Source organism: Oratosquilla oratoria, chromosome 10 (genome assembly GCF_046742065.1).
Source record: "Oratosquilla oratoria isolate Oo_2021 chromosome 10, ASM4674206v1, whole genome shotgun sequence".
NCBI lineage: Eukaryota > Metazoa > Arthropoda > Malacostraca > Stomatopoda > Squillidae > Oratosquilla > Oratosquilla oratoria.
Window position 1 is genome coordinate 63,102,602 of NC_134786.1, and position 16,147 is coordinate 63,118,748.

Sequence of the window (16,147 nt, forward strand, 5' to 3'; positions counted from 1 at the left end):
ATACCACAAAATATGTTTATAAATGCCTCAAAATTGGACCTTTTGATAAGATAGCAAAAACTTCAGCCTATATGCGACAATGCTTCCATACATCCTAGATAAAAATGGATGTAGTTTTTATTTTTCAGGCCAAAAGCATGGAAAAATACTGTAATGTATGAAAATATGATTTTTAACAGGTCTGATGTATATGTATATGTATATGTATATGTATATGTATATGTATATATATGTATATGAATATATGTGTGCTTATGTATACGCATGTGTATATGTGTCATTCAAAGGTCTTCAAGTTACAAGAATCACAAAAGTAATGACTGTGGCGGCCACACTTCAAAGCACTTCGGGTAAGCGGTTTCACGTGTGGCCGCTGTTTCCAAAAGTGTTCGATCGAGAACAGGGAAATATGACTTGAATGAACAAATCATTGTAGGAATGGTGACAACATTTATCATCGCGATCCTATAAAAGGAATGAAGTTTCTTTTTTTTCTGTTTGGTGGCTACTTTATGTTGTCACTTTATGTCATAGACTTCCCAAAGACACGATTGCATATAATACAAAGCGATGGTTTAAGATTCGGTTGGATAAAGAATCTCAACAGCATGTTATAATGTCTATCAAGTGATCGTTTTGTTTCCTTGTTTATATATGCCTGCTTGTGTTTGTCTCCTGGCTCACACCTTACTGAGGACCGAGTCAACATACTGTACTTGCCATTGCAGTCACAGGGCTTGCAGCCGGTTTTGGTTTTGGCATTGAGGGCTTTGCACGTGTGGGCATGCAATGTCTTAACTTTGCTGTTATTATGAAAGGATAGAAGAATAAAAGGACTGGGTAGCACACTTGGTTCCCTGAGAGAGACAGGTGTACATTTATTTTAAAGTTTCAGATGACTGAAAATAGTGACCCACGTTTCTGAAGTGCGCGTCCACATTTTCCAATATTCTAAGTGGCGTGCTTGTGGATCCAGTCAACGAAGTGGGACACTTCGGTGTAGACGCCTGGGTATCCTGGCCGAGCACAGCCATAGCCCCAGGAGACAATACCAGCAAGATGACCACCACAGCTCATAGGTCCGCCGGAGTCCCCTTGGCAGGAGTCCTTGCCGCCGTCGCCGCCAGCACAGATCATCGAGTCAAAGATCTGCGACGCGCCGTAATCTTGTCGGCACTTGGCGTCCGAGATGATGGGGACGGTGACTTTCTGTAATTTGCTTGGCGAGGAGCCTCCTTCGTAGAGGGCGCCCCAGCCAGTAACTATACAGTTTCCGCTGGCGTCGGAGGTTTGCAGGGGAATAGCCTTGACATAACTATCAAATGATAGAGGAGAATCAATCTTTAAGAGAGAGATGTCGTTGGAGATTGAGTACGAGTCGTAGTTCTCGTGAAGGATGATCTTGGTCACCTTCCTCACTTGCTCGTGGCCTTCGTGAACGTCGAGATTGTGTTCACCAGCTGTAATCTACAGGGAGAAATGTGCCTAATTACTCAGAAGTAAGATATAAGTGAACAAGAATTATTTTTACAATAAATTCCATGTTGTGCCCTTTTTTCTCTGCTAAATAGAGTTGCCTCTTATTATGATAATACTCGAGAGCTTGAGCAAGAGAGTAAGCTTAAAATCTACCTGCAGGTGTTTAGGGTCGTCGTAATTCTTTCCATGAACGCAGTGTCCAGCTGTGATGATAGTGTGTTCACTGTAGATGGAAGCGCCACAGAAGTGGAAGACGAATCCCCAGCTAACGTCCTGGAAGCTGATCTGATAGGGAAATTCCCCAACACCGGTCTCTTCACCACCAACGATCTTGTTGAGCCCCAAGGGTAGTCGGGGTTTGGTCATGGGCACGGCTGAAAGACCAAAACAAACTTGTATTACATACTTTAAAGAGAAACACTATGTGAGGAAGGAGTCCTTATTAGTACGACGTTTCGCTTGTTTTATCAATTACTTGATAAATCTCTAACAAGAGAAACATCGTACTTATAAAAGCGGATAGGTCCTTCCACGGTGTATCTTTTGATAGACCCGTCAGCAACTGGCAATTGAATAAGTCATATATTTCTCGAGTTATTGTGGGAGAGTCTGCTAGACTTGATCCCAGTGTTTGTCCGTTAGTACAATGGGATATAGGCACCTACCGAGAGAGCCGGCCAGGAAGAGGGTCAGGACAAGAACCTTCATGTCTGCAGTGGTGACGAATGCACGTTGTCCAGTCCTTATATACCAGAGGAGGGCGCTGTTGCATTGCTTCAGACATTGCATCTCTCCAATGGGAAAGTGGAAATTCCTCTTCTTTATCATTCTGTTATCTATATCAGGAGAGTAGTCCGATTTTTTTTTTCATGTATTTGTGACAATCTTTTTTAGCCGGCATATGTTTTTCTAACTGTATTCTAAAACTTTTCACCAGGCTAGGTCAATATCGAGCAATGGAACAGTATTCCACACAAAACTGTCCTGAAAACGGACACCATCTTCAGACATGGACGGAACACACTAAGTGCACAAGACATCTATGTTTGCACTACCCAACATTAACATAGTGCACTCTTTTCCTTAAGTGAAAAATGGAGATTCCCAAGGGCCTCTTGCTGGGTTCCTTTTGAGTCAGGGGACATTTATCTCCTGCAAGAGAGAATTAAGATCAACTGATTCACCAAAATAAAACAAAAAATATGATCTGATATTAATCTTTTTACTTCAAAGGTGGTGGTCAAGTTTTAGATAGAGGTATCAGAAAAACAATGCAATATAGGTTTGTAATACAATAGAAAAATAGTAAGATAATAAATCATAACAGTACAGACGGGTCTAATCATACCAAAAGTAAACCTGGGATAATTTGGGTTTCTCTAAAAAATAATGTTCTTGCTGTGTATCACATTGGTAGAAATATGTATTCCATTTCTTTATTTACCATATTAGATTTCTTTTTGTAATAAAGACATTATCATTATCATTTTTTTTTTTTTTTTTTTTTTTTTTTTGCGAAAAAGCAAAATTATTTTTCTAGAATCTTCCCGCTTTGCCTGACAGGTTAGAAAAACTGGTTTAAGATGTAGAAATTTGTTGTACATCTCATATGATATACATTTTCCAAACCCCTACCTCTGGAGACATTAATAACAGACTCATTTGGCAAGACGCATGCAGGTAAAAGAGGATAGAAGTACAATTTTAAATTAATTCAAGATCTTAAAGTATTATCTCCTCTCTAGACATACTGTCAACAGAAGTTAATGGAGAATCGATGACATCTGATACCACATTCACTCACCTAATGAGAATAATGATCGAAAATAAAGACTTAGTAAATTGTTTTTAAAAACAAGTCGAAAAACATATGCTGGTTAAGAAAGTCTGTCAGAAACACATGAACTATTCTCCTGATATAGATAACAGAATGATAAAGAAGAGGAATTTCCACTTTCCCATTGGAGGGATGCAGTGTCTGAAGCAATGCAACAGCGCCCTCCTCTGGTATATAAGGACTGGACAACGTGCATTCGTCACCACTGCAGACATGAAGGTTCTTGTCCTGACCCTCTTCCTGGCCGGCTCTCTCGGTAGGTGCCTATATCCCATTGTACTAACGGACAAACACTGGGATCAAGTCTAGCAGACTCTCCCACAATAACTCGAGAAATATATGACCTATTCAATTGCCAGTTGCTGACGGGTCTATCAAAAGATACACCGTGGAAGGACCTATCCGCTTTTATAAGTACGATGTTTCTCTTGTTAGAGATTTATCAAGTAATTGATAAAACAAGCGAAACGTCGTACTAATAAGGACTCCTTCCTCACATAGTGTTTCTCTTTAAAGTATGTAATACAAGTTTGTTTTGGTCTTTCAGCCGTGCCCCTGACCAAACCCCGACTACCCTTGGGGCTCAACAAGATCGTTGGTGGTGAAGAGACCGGTGTTGGGGAATTTCCCTATCAGATCAGCTTCCAGGACGTTAGCTGGGGATTCGTCTTCCACTTCTGTGGCGCTTCCATCTACAGTGAACACACTATCATCACAGCTGGACACTGCGTTCACGGAAAGAATTACGACAACCCTAAACACCTGCAGGTAGATTTTAAGCTTACTCTCTTGCTCAAGCTCTCGAGTATTATCATAATAAGAGGCAACTCTATTTAGCAGAGAAAAAAGGGCACAACATGGAATTTATTGTAAAAATAATTCTTGTTCACTTATATCTTACTTCTGAGTAATTAGGCACATTTCTCCCTGTAGATTACAGCTGGTGAACACAATCTCGACGTTCACGAAGGCCACGAGCAAGTGAGGAAGGTGACCAAGATCATCCTTCACGAGAACTACGACTCGTACTCAATCTCCAACGACATCTCTCTCTTAAAGATTGATTCTCCTCTATCATTTGATAGTTATGTCAAGGCTATTCCCCTGCAAACCTCCGACGCCAGCGGAAACTGTATAGTTACTGGCTGGGGCGCCCTCTACGAAGGAGGCTCCTCGCCAAGCAAATTACAGAAAGTCACCGTCCCCATCATCTCGGACGCCAAATGCCGACAAGATTACAGCGCGTCGCAGATCTTGGACTCGATGATCTGTGCTGGCGGTGACGGCGGTAAGGACTCCTGCCAAGGGGACTCCGGCGGACCTCTGAGCTGTGGTGGTCATCTTGCTGGTATTGTCTCCTGGGGCTATGGCTGTGCTCGGCCAGGATACCCAGGCGTCTACACCGAAGTGTCCCACTTCGTTGACTGGATCCACAAGCACGCCACTTAGAATATTGGAAAATGTGGACGCGCACTTCAGAAACGTGGGTCACTATTTTCAGTCATCTGAAACTTTAAAATAAATGTACACCTGTCTCTCTCAGGGAACCAAGTGTGCTACCCAGTCCTTTTATTCTTCTATCCTTTCATAATAACAGCAAAGTTAAGACATTGCATGCCCACACGTGCAAAGCCCTCAATGCCAAAACCAAAACCGGCTGCAAGCCCTGTGACTGCAATGGCAAGTACAGTATGTTGACTCGGTCCTCAGTAAGGTGTGAGCCAGGAGACAAACACAAGCAGGCATATATAAACAAGGAAACAAAACGATCACTTGATAGACATTATAATATGCTGTTGAGATTCTTTATCCAACCGAATCTTAAACCATCGCTTTGTATTATATGCAATCGTGTCTTTGGGAAGTCTATGACATAAAGTGACAACATAAAATAGCCACCAAACAGAAAAAAAAAGAAACTTCATTCCTTTTATAGGGTCGCGATGATAAATGTTGTCACCATTCCTACAATGATTTGTTCATTCAAGTCATATTTCCCTGTTCTCGATCGAACACTTTTGGAAACAGCGGCCACACGTGAAACCGCTTACCCGAAGTGCTTTGAAGTGTGGCCGCCACAGTCATTACTTTTGTGATTCTTGTAACTTGAAGACCTTTGAATGACACATATACACATGCGTATACATAAGCACACATATATTCATATACACATACATACATATACATATACATATACATATGCATATACATATACATATACATATACATATACATGTACATATACATATATATCAGACCTGTTAAAAATCGTATTTTCATACATTACAGTATTTTTCCATTCTTTTGACCTGAAAAAATGATAAAACACAAACAAAAATTACATCCATTTTTATCGAGGATGTATGGAATCATTGCCGCATATAGGCTAAAGTTTTTGTTATCTTATTAAAAGGTCCAATTTTGAGGCATTTATAAACATATTTTGTGGTATAATTTTTTCATCTATCCAAGATAGAGCAACAACTTAGGTACCAAATGAATGAGCAGGATCTACTCTACATATATCAACCATTAGAACTGATTAATTTTCCCCGTGACTTTTAACAGATACAAAATTGTTGGAAATCTTGACTTTTTTACTATCCTGAAGACGTGGTTTTTGCATGGATCAAGGTAGACCAACAAAATAGTTATCAAATTCAAGCATTTTAATGCATATTTGAAAGTGTACAATCTGATTAACATTGTACAAAGAATGGCATGCTATTTATAATATTTACAGAAAAATAATATTTGACATATATCATACAAAATGGAAAGTGTAATTTTGCGACAAGTCAAACCATCAACTGAAACTACCAAAATAATCATGATTATAAGGATCAGAATTATGTTACACAGTCATTTGTTGAGCGTTTGCTTCTTGAAACTTTCGAAGCGCTGTCTGTTGTATTCCACAGCATGGAGGAGATATTCTCTCTGCTTGGGATCTGTGGTGATGACATTTGCAAAATCACTCATCACCTTAACTCCACGGTCAGTGATGGCATTCACTACTCTGGGGTTTCTCACATATTCCAAGGCTTTCTTGTAGTCATCCTTCTCTGGCTATGACTCAACCCGATCCAGGAGCCAGTCAGGTCCAATGCTGAGGATGTCTAACAGAAAGTGGGACTCCGGACCAATGAGATCTAGTAGTGTGGTCTTGCCTGTCACCTTCTCAAACACAGGTTTTCCCCTTCTGAAGCTGTCTGGCTTCTGAGTGGCATGCAGCTCGGCAGCAATGTCCTGTTTCTGCTTGTCACTCAGCCTGCTGCTGAAGAGTGCGAATGGCATGGCTTCCTGTGTCAAGAACCACTTGTGGTTTTCCATCTTCTGAAGAACTGCTTCAGCAACCTCTGGGTCTGATCTTTTGTGCCTCAATATGTCCTGGATGAGCTGAAGATTATTCACAGGAGCATCCGCAGCAGATGTTGACATCATCCATATTGGTGTGTAGAAACTAGGGCAGTAACTTGATTGTCAGACAAGCCAAGGCGATCAACTGCATTGCAGATGCCATCATATTCCGCGATTCTCCTGGGGAATGTCAAAATCACGGTATCTTCATAGTAAGAACATCCAGGACGAGGCTGTTGGTAATCCATATCCTCTGTGTTAGCGTCACCGTCACTGGAATCACCACAGGTAATGTCATCCACATGGGTAACTGCCTCTTGTTCTGCTGCAGCTACAAAATAATACAATGTAGTAACCATGTAAAACTGCAAAATAATACAATGTGGTAAGATTGTAAAACTTCCAACTTGTTGTGATATTCAAAAGTATAATTAGTAAAAGTATGAAAGCATGATTACCTTGTTCTTGCCTCTGCAGTTGCCTCTCAGTCCGGCCTACTTGTTGTTGGGATCTTGTCTCAAAGATCTTGTCATGACTCGACATGCGAACTTTCTTCTCAGTCCTCTGGTCCTGGTAGAACTTAATGTCCTCATCTTTCTTCTCCCTGGATAAGTCTCTTGCTCTCTATATCCTGGATAGCATCTGGAGCTCCTATGTCGAACAGGCTCTCCACTTCCAGGGCAAATGCATTCCTCTTCCCTCCAGAGTCACTTGCTCTTCCTTTGCTCTTCATCAGTGCTCTGTGTTTGTCATGGAGTTTCACGAAGAGCTTCATGCAGTTCTGTCGTCTTGATCCTAGCCATCTGCCAGAATGGGATGATGGCTTCAACCGTTTCATAGGCAAGGTCTTGAACCATGGGTTTCCCTGTATTTTCTGGTAAACTTTAGAGATAAAGGAAGTACTGGAATGTTTGTCTGTTGGTAGGAAGCTGGGAACCACTGATACAAGCTGAAGGGTATTCGACCAAGAAGGTTTTACTGAGAGATCTGGTGGAGGCCGACTTGATGCTTGTTTGTGGACTGCAAGTGGAGGTTCTGAGACATCAACTGTGCGTCCGCGTAGCTCCTTGCTTAATATCATTGTGAAGTATCTTGTGGATAGTTTTCTGGATTTGAATCAATTTTCTGTGCTGACTTTGCTTTTGTACTGTTCAGTATTGCCCAGCATCATTAGCAGGTTACTGTATATATGAAATATGAAATCAAATGGTAAAATGATGTACGAGTTGTGGTCTAGATTAACTTAAAGTTCAAACGCCCATACAAAAATCATATCTCCAGGTTAGTAGAAAGTCAAGATTTTCAACAATTTCATATCTTTACAAATTTACGGGGAAAATTCATCAATTCTAACGGTTGCTATGTGGAGAGTAGATTTTTTCTCTCGTTTGGTACTTAATTTGTTGCTCTATCTTGAATAGATAAAAAATTATACCACAAAATATGTTGATAAATTACTCAAAAATTGCCCTTTTTGTAAGATAGCAAAAAACTTCAGCCTCCTTGCGGCAATGCTTTCATACATCCTAGATAAAAATGAATGTAATTTGTTTAGGTCAAAAAGAATGGAAAAAAGTAGAGTAACGTATGAAAAAATGAAAAATTAGTTTTTTGAACAGGTCTAATATACATATACATATATATATATATATATATATATATATATGTATATATGTACATATACATATACATATACATATACATATACATATACATATACATATACATGTACATATACACATATACATATACATATACATATACATATACATATACATAAACATATTCATATTCATATTTATACTTATACATATACATATACATATACATATACATATCCATATACATATACATATACATGTACATATACATATACACATACATATACATATACATATACATATATACATATACCTCGTACATATACATATATACATATACCTCGTACATATACATATACACATACATGTATGCATATACATACATATACATATACATATACATATACATATACATATACATATACATATACATATACATATACATATACATATATACATATACATATATACATATACCTCGTACATATACATATACACATACAAATATACATATACATAGACATATACATATACATATACATAGACATACATATACATAATAAGTATACATAAACACACATATATTTTTGCATAAACCATTAGGAAATGAAAAATACGGTTACCGAACGTTTTCGTCCATTTAAGACATTTTCAAAGTTACAAAGTAGTCATTCAAAAAGTAAATATACATACATGAGAAGAAATAGGGGATTTAAAGGTCCCCTGTGAACAGGCTCAGTACAATCTATGTTACAAATTATCACAAACAACCTTCAGCGAGAAACTTGAGACACTGCACCACCTCCATGTACATCGTCTCCGCCAGCCACTTGTAAACCCAAAGACAAACTTCGCTAACGAGGTGGAACTTCACATCCTCACTTGGAATGCCTATGGCATCAACAATTATCCAAAAATTACTTCCCTCAAGACCTATGTAGGCCGTCACCATCCACAAATTCCAAGAATATCCAAGAAGCTTTTGTTGGCCGCCACGACCGTGGGACAGAGGCATCCCCGCTCTCAGGCTGTCTCGTATGTCTATCATGTCAGGAGTAGCCTTCTAAATTACATTTACTCTTCCATTCCCTATCAATTCCTGTGTTGCTCTAACCACGACAACATGATATTTCAACTTTTTGAGATACCCATAGCCAATAGGAAGCTCAGACTCTACAATGTTTACTCTGCTCCAGGAAAAATAAATTTCTCTGCCCCCCCGCTCCAAACGTCTCACGGTGTGATCTACATAGGGGACTTCAACACCCGGCACCATGCCCTAGAACAGTGGTTCCCAACCTTTTCTGGCTTGAGGCGCCCTTGCCAAGACTTTCAGAAGTCTCCGGCACCCTTATTAGAAGATCTAAATTCTAGTTTGTCAGTATTTTGTTGATTCAACATCAGTGTAACAGAATTTTGTCCCTGGATGATATGAAAATACTCATCTTTACACTGATGCTGCTGTAATGAACAAAAACGGATGACAGAGAGAGTCGGTAATACGAAAATTATTTATGCCCAGAATTTTTGGCGGCACCCTCAGTTGATCTCACGGCACTCTTTGGTGCCGCGGCACACCGGTTGGAAACCACTGCCCTAGGAGATGTCTCCCCTCCCCAAACTGTAGTGGGCTACCTCCTCGAGTACATCTGCCGCCGCCGCCTCACTCACTAGCTCACTGGGGATGCCACACGCTCCAGAGGAGGTATGCTCGACCACATATATATATGTATATATATATATATATAGATATATATATGTATATATACATACATACATACATATATATATATATATATATATATATATATATATATATATATATATATATATCCCTTCCTCCCGCCATAGTGTTTCTCTCTTCTTTTTCTCCCACCCGTCATGTCTCTGTCCACCCTTCCTAATACATATCTCTTTTTCTCTCCTCCCCATCTCTTACTTTCTCATTCATTAAATGTGTGTTGGGATATATAGATGTATAATTTCAACATACTCTTCATAAGCTAGCAAACGTTCAAATCAATAGATAAAAATTCATCTAACGTCATCTTCACATATGCCCACCCAACGTATAAATGGTCTCGTAGACCCTTGCCTAGGCTTGGCGAGGTTACTTTTCAGAAATGAGGTGATGGCATCCAAAATATACAGATGTAGTAGTTATCTGTATCTTCAATATTGAAGTTAGTTCTGTTCACGCAGATGCTGTACATTGTTTAGTTTTCGTAACCGTTGTTTTCATGGAACATAAAATCTTCGAACTTGCAAAGGTAATCTTTTTTATTCTATGCTAGGAATAGATTTCTGAATATCATATTCTAATATGAAATTTGTATTTATTTTATTTATTTCATAGCTTAGCTCTCTTGCAAATTCTTCTTTTGAACACTGAACAATTCAATTTGGTGTATCTAATCTATCATACATATAACAATACAGCTTAATTTTACATTATATTTAATGTAGGGGTAGTATTTTATGTGCATCTTCACGCACACTGAACAAGTTGGATTGTAATTTTGCATGACAAATGAATGACCTTAATAGTGAGTTCAACCACCGCGTGCGTCAATTACCTTGTTTAGCCTGCTGCCTAGTTAAGGCAACCTTTCAATGCAAAAAGGACATAACAAATTCGAGCCGGGTCTGGGAACGCGACAAAGTTGTACCAATTATAAGTTCTTGCAATCGTACATGTATGTACATTATATGTACGAGTATATATGTGGAAGGGGAGAAGCGTAAACACCAAAATCAGAGTGGGAGGTTAAATGCCCGACGTTTGGGTCTTAGTCATAGGACCGTCTTCAGGGGTGTGACTTGCGACTTCCAAGTTAAGACCACCCGCTTGCGCGGGATCGTTTTGTGGGAGGGGAAGAATGTCCGTAAGAAAATGAGAAGATAATAGTGTATAAAAGAGGGCTATTGCCACCGGGTGATTAAGCGAGCGATAAGGGGCTGTTGGTGGTCGTAGGTTGTGATGAGGTACAGTGATCAAAGAGCTTATTATATTGGTCGTAGTTGGAACTGGGAGAGGTAGTCCGCGCTGCCGAAACTACCCGGGCTCCCCCTCCTCTAGTGGTTACGAAAACCAGACAACTGATCACAACCTTACATAGACAATTGTACACAATGGATCTCACATACATTCTTAAAATTCACAAAGGATAAATACAATAGAATAAAATACACACTTTTACGACAACTAAAAAGATACAAGTCATGGCAGTGAATACTAAACAACTGGTCACAATCGTGCACAGACAATTGTTCACAATAGTCTTCACATACATTCTTAAATTCATAAAGAAATAAAATAAATGCAAAGCAAATACAAAAATATATAAAAGATAAATAAATAAATGGACATACGATAACAGAAACAAAACCTGCCACGTCCACTCAAGTTATTAACACCGGTTACACATCATATTGAGTCTGCCATCGCGTTCCTTGTGCCCAGGTAGATTGGGTTTAAGTGTATGCACCTATTTACACTAACTTCTTTTGTCGTCCACGCTTCTAGGAATAATCTTTTCTTCGAATTGTCTCTGTGTATCACTCTCGCTCCTTCCCAGCCTACAGTATGTTGTGATGTTTTTGTAAAGTGCTGAAGCTGCATCTTCCCGTCTAACTGCCCGTTTGTGTTCTTCTATTCTGGTAGCGACTTTCTTCTGTGTTTCTCCTATGCAATCTGTATCACAATCCAAACAACCAATGCAGTACACTACACCCGCCTGCTGAGTGAGTGCTTCCGTGTCCTTGACCTTGGTGGGGTTGTGATGCAGTGTTGCGTGGCTTGTATGCTACCTGTATGTTCTTGTCCCGGAGTACCCTGGCCGTTACTTCTGATGCACCTTTAATGTGAGGGATTGTGACCCTGTTTCCTGTGTGAAGGAATTATGTCTCGGTGTGCCGTGTCCTCGTCCATTTCCGTACTGTCCGGCTCGGATAACCGTTGGTTCGGAAAACGTCACGTAGGTGCCTTTTCTCCGCCCTCACCGCTTCAGCCATAGAGCAGATTTTGTCTGCTCGGTTCCATAATGTATGAATTAGTCTTCTCTTGTGGGAGTCCTGGTGGTGGCTTTTAAAGTCTAGTAGTATGTGTGTGCGCGTGTTTTCTGTATACATTGATCTTGAAATGGCTTCCTTCTCGTGATATTAAGACATCTAGGAAGGGAAGCAGTCCATTGACTTCCAATTCTATGGAGAACTGGATAGCCGGTTCTATGTTATTGATGCTAGTGAAGAAGGGGTCAATATCTCTCATGCATTACCACGAAAATATGGTTAACATATCTCACCCATAGCTTCAGGGTCGGGGGTCCTGTCCTCAGTAGTTTTGCTTCGAACTGCTGCATGACCACTTCAGCCACCACCACTGAAATGGGTGAGCCCATGGTATATGTGGTCCCTGAAGCGGAAGTAGGTTGAATCAAGTCACATCGAGATAAGTCCCATGAGCTCTGTCGAGGACAGTCTCTTATTCTAAAAAAAAAAAAAAAAAAAAAAAAAAAAAAAAGTGTCTCTTCCAGGGTTTTTAGTAATGCCTTTTCGGCCAAGTCTTGAGGGATTGAGGTGAACATGGATTGGACATCAAAGGAAACACTTGCATTAAACCTCCCACTTTGAGTCTGGTGTTTACGTTTCTCCCTTTCAACATGGATCCCAGACCCCAGATCTTCACACATATTGAGTACATATGTATACAGTACGTATATGTCTATACATATATATATATATACATGTATATATATGTATATATATATATATATATATATATATGTCTGTGTGTGTGTGTGTGTGTGTGTGTGTGTGTGTGTGTGTGTGTGTGTGTGTGTGTGTGTGTGTGTGTGTGTGTGTGTATGTGTGTGTGTGTGTGTATGTATATGTATATGTTTATGTATATTTGTTAAAGAAGGGAGCAGGTTCTTGGTAATACACGTGGAGTTAAAAACAAATGCATTGTTATTTCAGTTTACTCTTGAAAATTTCTTCATTAAGACGAAACGTTGAGCTCAAATCATGAAAAGAAATGGAAGAATACAGTGATCTAGTTTCAATTCACCCGGTTAATGGCAAATCTCTAATCAGGAAAATCGAGAATACGAGGAAAAAAATTAATAACTACAGCAATGCTGTCGTTTTTAACTCCACGTGTATATGTATAGGTATGTGCTTATGAATATGCATATGATATGTCATTCAAAGATTTGGAAGTGACAACAATTACAAGAGTAGTGACAGAGGTGGAGCCGCATGACCTGTTTACAAAAGCGTTCGATCGAGAACACGGAAATATGGCTTGAATGAAGAAATCATTGTAGAAACGGAGACAATATTTGAAGCGTCTAGAATAGAAAGGGGAAAATGCTTGCGTCATGAGTAAACCATTTTACCTCTTAATATAAAACGTCTTCAGAGCTATATTTCCGTACCGAGGAGGTATGGCATTTACCCCTTTCTATCCTAGACGCCTCATTTACCCTCGCGACCCTATAAGAGAAATGAGGATTTTCTTCTGCTTGGCGGCTACTTTACGTAGTCACTTTATATCATAGACTTCCCGCAGACACGATCACATGTAATACAAATAAATTGTTTAAGATTCGGTTGGATAAACAATCTAAACAGTAAGTTCTAATGTCTACTAATTGATCATTTTGTTTCCTGTTTGTGTTTGTCTCCTACCTCAGAACATACTTGCCACTGTAGTCACAGAGCTTGCAATCGGTTTCAACTTTGACGAGGAGAGCTGTATACATGTGGACATGTAATTTTTTAACTTTGCTGTTCCCATGAGAGGATGGAAGAATAAAAGGATTGGGTAGAACACTTGGTTCTCTGAGAGAGACAGGTGTACATTTATTTAAGGTTCCAAATGACTGAAGATTCTGACACACTTTTCTGAAGTGTGCATTCACATTTTGCAAGATGCTATTTGGATTGTATGTGGATCCAGTCAACGAAATGGGACACTTCGGTGTAGACGCCTGGGTATCCTGGCCGGGCACAGCCGTAGCCCCAGGAGACAACACCCGCAAGACGATCACCACATTTCAGAGGTCCGCCGGAGTCCCCTTGGCAGGAGTCCTTGCCGCCCTCGCCGCCAGCACAGATCATCGAGTCCAAGATCTCCGACGTGCCGTAAGCTTGTCGGCACTTGGCGTCCGAGATGATAGGGACGGAGACTTTCTGTAACTTTACTGGCGATAAGCATCCTTCGCAGATGGCACCCCAGCCGGTGACTTCACAGTCCCCGCTGGCTTCGGAGGTTTCCAGGGGAATAGAGTTGACATACTCATTGAATGATAGAGGAGATTCAATCTCTAAGAGAGCGATGTCGTTGTACATCGAGAACGAGTCGTAGTGCTGGTGGAGGATGATCCTGGTCACCTTCCTCACCTGCTCGTGGCCTTCGTGAACGTCGAGATTGTGTTCACCAGCTGTAATCTACAGGGGAAAATGTGCCTAATTACATATCCATGTATACATACACATAGATACATACATACATACATACATACATACATACATACATATATCCCAGAAGTAAGATATAAGTAAACAAGAATGAGTTTTACAATAAGTTCCATGGCATACCCTTTTTTCTCTGCAAGGAGTTGTCTCTTATTACACTAATATTCGAGAGCTTGAGCAAGTGAACAATTTCAAAACCTACCTGCAGGTGTTTAGGGTTGGTGTAATCCTTTTCGTAGACGCAGTGTCCAGCCGTGATAATAGTGTGTTCATTGTAGATGGAAGCACCACAGAAGTGGAAGACGGATCCCCAGCTAACGTCCTGGAAGCTGATCTGATAGGGAAATTCCCCAACACCGGCCTCATGACCACCAACGATCTTGTTGAGCCCCAAGGGTAGTCGGGGCTTGGTCAGGGGCACGGCTGAAAGACCAAAACAAACTTGTATCAGATACTTTAAAGAGAAACACCATGTGAGATGTTTCGCTTGCTAGATTTTTATTAATTACTTGATAAAAATCTTACAAGCGGAATGTCATACTAATAAAGCAGGAACAGTCCTACCGTGGTCTTTCTTTTAATAGACTCTTCGGTAACTGCCAATTACATACGTTAGATATTTTTGGGGGGTTCTGGAAATAGTCTCCCAGACTTGATCCCAGTTTTTCCCCGTGGGTACAATGGGATATAGACACCTACCGAGAGAGCCGGCCAGGAAGAGGGTCAGGACAAGAACCTTCATGTCTGCAGTGGTGACGAATGCACGTTGTCGAGTCCTTATATATTAGAACAAGGCGATGTTGCATTGCTTCAGACACTGCATGTTTCCAATGTGGAAGAAAAGAAATTCCTCTTCTTTATCATTCTCTTATCTATATCAGGAGAAAAGTCCTGGCAGACTCTCTCCCAGAACCCAAGAAATATCTGGTGTATACAATTAGCAGTTGCCAACTTGTCTATAAAAAGAAATACCACGGGAGGACCGATCCACCTTTATTATTACGTTTCGCTTGTTAGAATTTTATCGAGTCTCGACTCTCCAAATACGTTAGATATCTCGTATCTCAGACAACAGCCAAGATATACGGATAGACGGCATAGTTGTGGGCTATCAATTTGAACCGGAATATCTCTGAAGAAGTTTTCACATTGGTACCTGTGTGCATGTTGGTTCCATAAAGCACTGTGTTCCTATGCCAAATACTGCATCACGTTCACACTACGCCTCCTAGATGCCACAAGATTTTATAAATAATGATTTATGCAACGTAATACAAATATTATTTTCATTTCGGCCCTAGCATATCAGTAAAAAAGGCCAATTATGGTGACTTGATACTACTAGATTAAACTTTTTATACGACAAGTTATATATATAATTTTAAATTGT

General features: G+C 40.0%; 3 protein-coding genes across 3 annotated transcripts in view; 1 reads left to right on the forward strand and 2 right to left on the reverse strand.

Annotated features, from left to right (window-relative positions):
* LOC143028937 (transmembrane protease serine 9-like) overlaps positions 1 to 4,875 on the forward strand; it is a 35,179-nt gene extending 30,304 nt beyond the window's left edge. Inside the window, exons 8-14 of the mRNA XM_076191290.1 lie at positions 288 to 350; positions 977 to 1,211; positions 1,572 to 1,826; positions 2,417 to 2,523; positions 3,339 to 3,572; positions 3,864 to 4,084; positions 4,250 to 4,875. Coding sequence (XP_076047405.1) covers positions 288 to 350; positions 977 to 1,211; positions 1,572 to 1,826; positions 2,417 to 2,523; positions 3,339 to 3,572; positions 3,864 to 4,084; positions 4,250 to 4,765 — 1,631 coding nt within the window. The 3' untranslated portion in view covers positions 4,766 to 4,875. The remainder of the gene's footprint in view (positions 1 to 287; positions 351 to 976; positions 1,212 to 1,571; positions 1,827 to 2,416; positions 2,524 to 3,338; positions 3,573 to 3,863; positions 4,085 to 4,249) is intronic.
* On the reverse strand, positions 842 to 2,302 carry LOC143029268 (trypsin-1-like). Its single transcript, XM_076191985.1, has 3 exons — positions 2,145 to 2,302; positions 1,633 to 1,853; positions 842 to 1,467 (listed from the first exon to the last, which is right to left on the reverse strand). Exons 1-3 carry the CDS (start codon positions 2,266 to 2,268, stop codon positions 952 to 954), a joined length of 861 nt encoding a protein of 286 aa, XP_076048100.1. The 5' UTR covers positions 2,269 to 2,302; the 3' UTR covers positions 842 to 951.
* Positions 4,876 to 14,100: 9,225 nt separating the features above from the next.
* On the reverse strand, positions 14,101 to 15,610 carry LOC143029269 (trypsin-1-like). The gene is made up of 3 exons (XM_076191986.1): positions 15,457 to 15,610; positions 14,960 to 15,180; positions 14,101 to 14,730 (listed from the first exon to the last, which is right to left on the reverse strand). Exons 1-3 carry the CDS (start codon positions 15,497 to 15,499, stop codon positions 14,215 to 14,217), a joined length of 780 nt encoding a protein of 259 aa, XP_076048101.1. The 5' UTR covers positions 15,500 to 15,610; the 3' UTR covers positions 14,101 to 14,214.
* Between the last annotated feature and the right edge of the window lie 537 nt (positions 15,611 to 16,147).

What these genes read in the sequence shown, in the direction of transcription:
- LOC143029268 (XM_076191985.1), bottom strand. Translation starts at nt 2,268, where the DNA reads ATGCAATGTCTGAAGCAATGCAACAGCGCCCTCCTCTGGTATATAAGG. An exon ending in CTTCCTGGCCGGCTCTCTCG is followed by an intron (nt 1,854 to 2,144) that starts GTAGGTGCCTAT and finishes TTGGTCTTTCAG; the next exon opens with CCGTGCCCATGACCAAACCC. An exon ending in ACGACCCTAAACACCTGCAG is followed by an intron (nt 1,468 to 1,632) that starts GTAGATTTTAAG and finishes TTCTCCCTGTAG; the next exon opens with ATTACAGCTGGTGAACACAA.
- LOC143029269 (XM_076191986.1), bottom strand. Translation starts at nt 15,499, where the DNA reads ATGAAGGTTCTTGTCCTGACCCTCTTCCTGGCCGGCTCTCTCG. An exon ending in CTTCCTGGCCGGCTCTCTCG is followed by an intron (nt 15,181 to 15,456) that starts GTAGGTGTCTAT and finishes TTGGTCTTTCAG; the next exon opens with CCGTGCCCCTGACCAAGCCC. An exon ending in CCAACCCTAAACACCTGCAG is followed by an intron (nt 14,731 to 14,959) that starts GTAGGTTTTGAA and finishes TTTCCCCTGTAG; the next exon opens with ATTACAGCTGGTGAACACAA.